The 9,280-nt window shown below is 38.3% G+C and overlaps 1 protein-coding gene across 1 annotated transcript; it reads left to right on the top strand.

Moving 5' to 3' along the window:
* The first annotated feature begins 4,445 nt into the window (after window positions 1–4,445).
* On the top strand, window positions 4,446–8,332 carry LOC132315682 (glutamate receptor 3.5-like). Its single transcript, XM_059814028.1, has 5 exons — window positions 4,446–4,776; window positions 5,513–6,348; window positions 6,487–6,796; window positions 7,229–7,632; window positions 7,901–8,332. Exons 1-5 carry the CDS (start codon window positions 4,506–4,508, stop codon window positions 8,204–8,206), a joined length of 2,127 nt encoding a protein of 708 aa, XP_059670011.1. The 5' UTR covers window positions 4,446–4,505; the 3' UTR covers window positions 8,207–8,332.
* Window positions 8,333–9,280: the final 948 nt, after the last annotated feature.

Consider the following 9,280-nt stretch of genomic DNA (forward strand, 5'->3'; position numbering starts at 1 on the left):
GTTGAGGTTTGCCGAGAGAGATGAGGAAGGTTGGGGGGTTGATGGTGGTGAGTTATGGGTTGCATGCATGGTGGGATGAGATGAGGGTGGTGAAGTGAGGTTGATGGTGGTTGAATGGTGTGAGGCCGAGAGGGATGGTGGTTCACATTTAGAGCACTCCAAATGGGAGCTAGAGTGCTCTAAATGAAGGCAGTAGCTTGGGATGAGATTGGTTCACATTTAGAGCACTCTAAAATGGAATTAGAGTGCTCTAAATACAAGCAGCAGCCTCGGAATGATGGTGGAGAAGTTTGGAGCAATCCAAATGGAAGCTAGAGCACTCCAAACTTGGGCAGTGAGCATGCAAAATTGGTGTGGTAATTTGGAGCAATCTGAATGGGATTTGGAGGGCACGAAATTGGCTCAGTAGGCTAGGGGGTGAGCTCGGCTGTGAGGACTGAAGCAATGAGTGAAAGGGAAAACATGCAAGACAGTGAGCACCATAGAAGTTGAATTTGTTGCAATGGAATATGGAATGTGAGCAACATGGAAATGGAAGTTGTTCAAAATGGAGTCCATGCATGGAAATTCAGTGGCTTGGAGATGAAAGAATGCATGCAATGAATGCATGCAATGAAAGAATGCATGCAATGAATTTTAATGTAGGGAAAATTTTTGAAGCCTTGCAAGAGAATTCCAATCCAATGCATGGATGGAAAATTTTTGAAACTTAGCACTTTATCTCTAAAGCATGGAAAAAATTTTAAAATTTGCAAATTCAGTCCATTCCACTGCATGGATGGAAAATTTTTGGAAAAATTGTCGAATTGCTCAACATTTCTAATGCCTAGATGAAAAATTTTCAAACTTTGCATTTCATCTCCAATGCATGGAAAATTTTGGGGAACCATGATCCAACAATGCGTTAAAAATGAGAGGTTGTGCACATGAGTTGCATGCCAAAGATCCTATGAACTTGCTCGAAAGCGATGGAAATTTCCGGGAATGAAAATTAGAGCTGAGAAGGTCTAAGAGGCCAGTCTAAAATTGCGGAACGCAACTGAAGATCATTTCAGAAAAATCAAATTTTTGGCTTTTCTAAACCATTTCCCAGAAAATTTCAAGGCACGAGCAATTTGAGAAGGTAGGGAAGCTTGGAACATCGAAAGAATTTCTTCCCTTACTTTGCTAAATTTAATGTCGATAGCTAGACGAACCAGGATCAGGATCCATTGGAGAGATGGATCCTTAATGCTTCGTATGCAACTTGCCTCCTTCATATGGTCTCAAACTTAGATCAATGAATGGTGAGGGATATTGATCCTTCCGAAGAGAAACAAGTTTGGCCTTAGAGGATTTGAGCATCGCTTTTAATCTCACTTCTTTTATTTTCAGATTTAAGCAAAGGTGTTGCTTGTTCGAGATTATGGAGGCTCGTTGAATGTCATTGTTTTGACTAACAATGGTAGGATCATGACCTTCCATATTTGCAATCTCCAAGTCATATACCTCATTGTACTCAAATGGTTTGTTCACAGGTTGAGTATCATGGACAATGATTCTAGATTGGGCTGGAATGATTGGAAGAATTTTCAGCAACTTGTCAACATTCTCCTTACCTTTGTCCGGTGGTTCACCCTCAAAATGTTGAGGTAACTCCGGTGAAGAAATGGAAGGAGATGGACAATCCCACGATAGAGATGGATTTGGTGCTTCCCATAAAGGAGAGGAAAATGGTGATGGAATATCAAGCAAGGAGTTGACTTCCCGAATGGATTTGTCCACACCAAAATCCTCAAAATCAAAAGGGACCAAGCAAGCATGTAGGGGATCCTCCGTTGAAGGAGGTGGGATTGGATTTTGAATGTGTTCATCAGCAATAGTGATTTCAAAACACTCATTGTCATCTGAAGGAAGTTGCACAGCATTGAAGATATTGAGCTTAACATTCATATTCCCAAAAGAGATATCCATCAATCCGGATCTACAGTTAATGGAAGCATTAGCTGTAGCTAGAAAAGGACGTCCGAGAATTATGGGAATGTGTTTTCTTGGATCATGGACTGGTTCCGTATCAAGAACCACGAAGTCTACCGGGAAGTAGAATTTGTCCACTTTTATGATCACATCTTCAATAATTCCCCGTGGTTGCTTAATAGATCGATCAGCAAATTGCAACACTATCGGAGTTGGCTTTAGATCTCCCAAACCAAGTTGTAGGTAAACCGAATATGGAATCAAATTCACACTAGCTCCTAAGTCAAGGAGGGCCCTCTCGATTTTGTTGTCACCAATGACACAAGAGATTGTGGGGGCACCCGGATCCTTATACTTCGGAGGAGTGCTGTGCTGAATGATCGCACTAACATTTTCGGTTAACCTCACTTTCTTTGGTAAATGACTTCTGGAAGTGCGCTTTTGAGTGCACAAATCCTTAAGGAATTTTGCATAGGGAGGAATTTGCTTGATAGCATCCAAGAGAGGAAGATTGATCTTTACTTGCCTAAAGACCTCCCACATGTCTTGAATTTTGCAATTCTTATTCCCAAAATGTGTCGACTCTTGAAGACGTTGAGGGAACGGAGCTTTTGGCTCATAAGTAGTTTCCACATTTGGGGTGACATGCGTGGGACTTCCGTGAATGGTATTTGGACAAGAAGAACTTGGATTTGGACTTGAAAAGCTTGAATTTGGATTTTTCAACGGAGGGTTTTTCTCACTTGCGTCTCCATCAACCTTGTTGTCAACCACTCTACCACTCCGAAGGGTGGTGATAGCTTGAACTTGTTCATGAGTCGGCCCACTCGGAGGAGGGGTTTCATCAATCACATGCATTCCTCTAGGATTTTCAAATGGTTGAGCGGGAAGCTTACCCTTGTCTTTTTGAAGAAGTTGGTTCACTTGGTTAGCTATTTGTCCCATTTGATTTTCGAGCCTAGCTATGGATTGAGTATGGGAGTGAACCATTTGGAGAGTAGGTTGCAAGGATGTCAAGAGATGCTTGTTGGAATCTATGATTTGCTTGTTTAATGATTCCATCATTTGCACATTTAATGATTCCATCATTTGCTTGTTTGCAGCCACTATCTCATCAATTGGATTCACAGGAGGTTGAGTGGAGACATTTGGATTGTATGGAGGTTGGTAGCTTGAAGAGGCTTGGAAAGGCCTACCTTGATATTGAGAAGAGGGCTGATTTTGAGGCCCTTGATTTTGAAGTTGGGAATTTTCTGGGGCTTGTTGCCTCCACGAAAAATTCGGATGGTCTCGCCAACCCGGATTGTAGGTGTTGGAATATGGATTGTTCCCGGGCCGTGAGAACATGGCATTAGCTTGCTCTTGGTTGGGATTGGGAAATTGCTCCGGTGTGGGGTAATCTTCCGAGAGATGAAATGGACTATTACATGAGGCACAAACCGAACTTGCCGAATTTTGAGACAATGAAGGAGGAAGATATGGTGCCATCAATTGGTAGAATTTATGAGCTATGGCATCCACTTGAGATGATTCCTCCCTTATTGATTTTTGTTGACAAGGATTGGTGTTCTTTGGAGTGGTTGAGGTCGGAGCCCTACGAGAATTGTGTTGAAGTGAATTTTCACTCAAATTCTCAAGTAAGGTCCAAGCCTCACCACAAGAAGAGTCAACCATAAATCTATGGGTGTCGGTCAAACCGGCATAGAAAGCTTGCACTAATTGCCATTTTGGGATCAAATGATGAGGACATTTTCGAAGAAGATCTTGTAGCCTTTCCCAAGTCTCGTGGAGTTGTTCTCCATCAACTTGAGAAAATTTTGGATTGTTTTGTTGATTTTTCATCCCACTAGAATTTCTTGGCAAATAGGTGAATGAACATTTTATCCATCGTCATAGGCTTGTGTTCAAACCCTGCTCACGTCTAATAGAAGAATCTGAATCTACACTCCAATTTTTTTTTTTTCAATTCGAGTCCAAATTTGAAGGATGGATGAGAAATGTATTTTAAAAGACATATTTCTAGCTTAATTACAAGCCAAGAAAAGTGGTAGATTATAAGCAATTAATATTTCTACAAGCCAAGAAAAGTGGTTGATTATAAGCAATTATTTTCTGATCTGTTATACTTTTTTCGTAAAATATTGATTTAAAAAAGATAAACAAAAAAATCACATATATACTTTATGAAATACAGACCGAGTTGGCACGGTAACAAGTTTGTTGCAGTCACAATTAAATAAAGAACTGAAATGATTTTTTTGATTGGTTATACATATTCCAATTGTGTTTTTCTATAATATTCTGAATCAATTTCTCAGCTGTATATACTATAAAAGGGTAATTTTAATTTTCCAAATTAAATTAAGTGAGACCCGATCTTTATTTGACTAATTTCCACACGTGTGGAGCGACTTTTAAACCCATGTAGAATAAGTCCTATGCTTGGATCGACCATCTCTATCTAATAGTGGTTTATACATGCATATAAACATATTATATATTGGGAATAACGGTATGAGCTTAGTCACTACATAATTTAAAGCCAAAATATGACATTCCTAGTACTCATCTCCAACTCTAATATTGTTACTTTTAAACTAACTTTTTTGTTATTCCATGTCTTCATCTCCTTCCTTCTTTTTCTCTCTCATGGGTCCATTGCTGAAGCTGACAAAGTAACTCTACACATCGGTGCTATCATTGATGTTGATTCTCGCATCGGCAAAGAGCAAAAAATAGCCATGAAAATAGCTCTTTACGACTTCAACAACAAGTCGGAGCTTCACAAGCTCTCTCTTCGTTTCCGATCAGCTCATGTCGGTAAGTTACTTATCTTCTTCTCCTTTTGTGAAATTTTCTCTTCTCTTCTAATTAAGTCATGATACATGAACATATGCATAGATATATATATATATATATGTGTGTGTGTGTGTGTGTGTGTGTGTGTGTGATCCATTAGACATGATTACATACATGCGCTTTCCGGTGCATATTGCCATATAGTCGCTAATTATAATCTAAGTATAACAATTAATAATAGGAATTCGAGGGAGACTCTAATCAAATGCTCTGCTTTCTCGAATGGAAGCCTACCTCGCCTTGCGGGAATGGGAGGAAGGACTCTCAAGTCTCTCGTCCTCCACTAACACCACCGGACTAGCTCTGTATTGCTGCTAAGCGACGAATGATCATGTCTCTCTCTGGCCTTTGTGGTGGAGGGTTGCCCAGCATGATCAAGTCAAACAAAATGAAATATCTTGAACAGTGATTCGAATGGGCTTCAATTAGCTGTTTAAGGCCTTGTGCCATGTCGTACGTTCTTCTTTTGGGCCCGTTGGGCCTTGATTCTCCAGCCCAACCTGGAGATTTATATATATATAAAGTAAAAACTAAAAAAATTTACTCAAGGCAAATAATTCAGAACACGAAAGAGGGAAACAACCACATGAATATGTGGAATTACATGAAATGATGGAAGTATCTATTTAATATTATTTCTTAGTTAGATTTTTTTTGTTTTCTTTTCAAGAAGGTGTTTAATATATGTTTGATGCAGCTGAAGAGCTGATTAAGGAGAAGCAAGTCCAAGTAATTATCGGCATGGAGATATGGGAGGAAGCAGGTTTAGCGGCAGACATCGGAAGCCGAACTCAAGTTTCAGTTCTCTCATTTGCGACTGCTCCACATACACCAGCATTGGTGTGGCTTCGATGGCGGCCTATCTTTACGCAAATGGTTACTGAAAACAGTAATTCTTTCAGAGAGTTTCTTGAGCAGTTTCAGCAAAATTTCCAGTTAGATTATCCTGAAGAAGATAACAGTAGTGAGCCTGGAATTCATGCGCTACGAGCTTATGATAGCATTATCACTATTACACAGGCGATGGTGAAATATTATTCAGCTGGTAAAATGAGTTCCTCAGGAATCTTGAGGGATAGTTTTTTATCAAGCAACTTCACTGGTTTAACTGGTGAAGTGCGTTTTGAAGAGGGAAGACTATCAAGCTCCCAAAAATTAAGTATGGTGAACATTGCCAATCGGGGAAGGTCATCAGAGTTGGGGTTCTCAGATAACCATAGTTCCATGAAAGAATTGGGTGATTTCACGGAGGTGAAATGGCCTGGGGACCAAAAGAGAATCCTGAGAGAAGAGTTGATACTAACTGATGATTATGTAAAACCAGAATTGAATATTAGTGTTCCGGGTAGAGTCTCTTTTAAGAAGTTCCTCGATGCAAAATTGCATGAGACCACGGGTTTTTGTATCGATGTTTATAATGAGGTAAAAACAATTTTGGATGAAGATTATAATATTAAAGATCTACCCTCTCCTGATCAATTTCACGTCTACAATGGCAACTACGATGATTTGGTTGAATCTGTTCATAACAAGGTAATCACACATCACCGAATTAATCTCTTGATCATTTTCAAACATTTGTCAATATTTTAATTAGCCATTTAATTTCAATATGTATGTGTTACTGATAAAGATGTTTGCTTTTTACTGGTGGATAAAAATTGATGTAAGACTTTTGATGCTGCTGTTGGTGACATAACGATAACAACTGAGCGGTGGGATCAAGTGGCATTTACAGTACCTTTTATCGAGTCAGGTTTGCTGATAGTAGTTCCAGTGAAGAAAGCTTCGAAAGCATGGTTGTTTCTGAAGCCCTTCACTAGTGACATGTGGGTGGTGACGGTGGCCATCTTCTTCTACACAATGTTCATAGTTTGGTTCTTGGAGAAAAGTTCCAATCAAGAATTAATTAGTGGCCACTGGAAGGAACAACTTGGCAATGTGCTTTGGTTCACCTTCTCTACTCTGTTCTTTGCTCACAGTAAGTATATTATCAAGTTAAAACATTACCATTTTATTTATGCTTTGATTTGGAGGCAAGGATTTTTTCTTTTTTCTTTTTAGTTTGGTAAATTCTCTCTCACATAGTCACAAATGCCCACTATGAGACTTTTTGGAGGCAAGGTCATGAGGACCAATTTATACTAAATGCTTTATATATATATAATTTTAATTAAAATGGACACGTATCATTCTCTAATTGTGAGCGCCACATCGATGGTGGGAAGAAACTTTGAGGAGGCAAAGATTATTCTGATTTAAGAATTAAGAACATAAATATCCTACTGGATATTTGAATAGCGCCTAGCATAAAATATGAGATATACCTGCAATTGCACGTATTGGAATTAAAGCAGCTTGTGATCTAGAAATGCACTGATATATGGATACAACTTTATTTTTTATTTTGAAGGGGAGAAGATTAAAAGCAACTATACTCGAACAGTGATCGTGGCGTGGCTTTTTGTGGTGTTGATCTTAATAGAAAGCTACTCTGCCAGCCTCACTTCAATGCTCACCGTCTCACGACTCCGGACAACTGTGCCAGATATCGAGGAGCTAAAGAGGACAAATGCAACAGTGGGGTGCGATGGTGCTACATTTGTTAGGAAGTACTTGGAGGATGATGAGCATTTTGAACCAGGGAACATCATCGACATCAGCAGCGAAAGCGAGTTCCAGACTGCATTCAAGAATGGCACGATTCAAGCAGCAGTTCTTGAAGTTCCTTATGCCAAAGTTTTTGTCAACCAACGCTGCAAGCAGTACGAGTATGGCGATGGATCATTCACCAGAAAATTTGGAGGATTCGGCTTCGTGAGTGAATGGAACTCTTTGCACTTATTTCATTTTCTAATATCTCTAAGTTAATTGCCACACTCATTTTTTTTTAGCTCAGAGTTTGAACACCATTTTCAACTTAGTTATATATATCTTGACATTAACCACTAGCTAATTATATTATTTGACAATCCCAAATAAGAAATATATATATATATATATATATATATATATATATATATATATATATAAAATGTTGGGATGAGTAATGGTAATTAAATTATTGTTGATGATTTCTGTGCAGGTCTTTCAAAAAGATAATTCTACATTAGCTCATAACGTCTCCAAAGCCATTCTAAAACTATCAGAAACAGGGAAGATAAAAGAATTAGAGAAAAAATTGTATACTCCCTCCTCAGAGTGTATGAAGTCAACTACCGAAGAAAAGGATAGCTTGTGCATTGAGGACTTCTTGGGCCTCTTTATAATCTACGCAGCCATTTCCATCATCTGTTTTTTACTCTATCTGTTGAAAAGGAGAATGGGCCCCCAGCAAACCATAATTCTAGGGAGTGCTCCACCTTCTGGTAATGAGATTGAAATGATTTAGACAAGAATTTTTTTTTTTTTTTTTCTGTAAATACTAGTATAGCGATTTCTTATAATGTATAAAGGATTCTTTTTTTATTTACTATGTAAAAATCAACAGATGAAATGAACTTTTGTACTTATGTTATTTTCCATTTAAATAAACTGGCTGGGTTATTTAATTGATTAATGCAGTGTTACAAAAGAGTTTGAATTTGCACTACTCTCAAGGGCCAAACGTGTAGGTAGAATTAACAGAGATCTTCATTTATATAGTGTCTATATATGTTTGCATTTTATCACAGCAGAGATCATATTTTAGATATGTGTCCATTTCTTAAGCCACAAGCATTGGTCTGATCGATCCATCTACCATTTTGAATTATAACTGTGAGATATTATTTATGTATTGGCAATTATCATAGACATAACAAGTCCAAGTTGAGTTGTAAAATTATATTACTTGTCCTACAAGTCATCGGGGTCAACAGGAATAACACAACTGGGAAGGAGTTCAGACTTACCATACTTGAAGAGTTTGTGATGAAAAGGGTAAGAACACTACATTAGGAAGGAATATGAACGAGGTTGGACATTCTACACTTTCCATGTTAAACTACAATTTCCGTAGAATGAACCAAGGCTGAAGGAATTCGAAATCCACAAGTCTGCCAACTTTGAACCGATTTAGCTTCCTTGAACCGGTTCAAGATGTTCAAGTTTGACACACTGCCAAACTTAAACTGGTTTAGCTTTCCTTGAACCGGTTCAAGATGTCCTATATGCAATACAATTGCAGTTTCCTTATTCTGATTTATTTCCCAGTTGGTCTAGAATTGTACCAAATCATATGCACGAAATTTACCTTATTTTTAGAGGGATTAGGTCATTCTAGAATCTATATAAACCATGTCATATACATTGGTTTAGATACGGCTTTTACATTGTAATTCAGATATTACTCAAAGCCTTAGGAAGATTATTTGTGCAGAAAATCAGAGTTGATTGTTCTGATATCTTTCTAGAACACATACACATATTCTCCTAAATAGGTTAGAGTTGTGGTGTTCGTATCCTGATCGTGATCATACAGTTG

This window comes from Cornus florida, unplaced genomic scaffold, assembly GCF_030987335.1.
Source record: "Cornus florida cultivar Cherokee Brave unplaced genomic scaffold, ASM3098733v1 CherokeeBrave_3.0.0_Hap2_Chr01, whole genome shotgun sequence".
Taxonomy (NCBI): domain Eukaryota; kingdom Viridiplantae; phylum Streptophyta; class Magnoliopsida; order Cornales; family Cornaceae; genus Cornus; species Cornus florida.

What these genes read in the sequence shown, in the direction of transcription:
- LOC132315682 (XM_059814028.1), top strand. Translation starts at nt 4,506, where the DNA reads ATGACATTCCTAGTACTCATCTCCAACTCTAATATTGTTACTTTTAAA. An exon ending in TTTCCGATCAGCTCATGTCG is followed by an intron (nt 4,777 to 5,512) that starts GTAAGTTACTTA and finishes TGTTTGATGCAG; the next exon opens with CTGAAGAGCTGATTAAGGAG. An exon ending in AATTTGGAGGATTCGGCTTC is followed by an intron (nt 7,633 to 7,900) that starts GTGAGTGAATGG and finishes ATTTCTGTGCAG; the next exon opens with GTCTTTCAAAAAGATAATTC.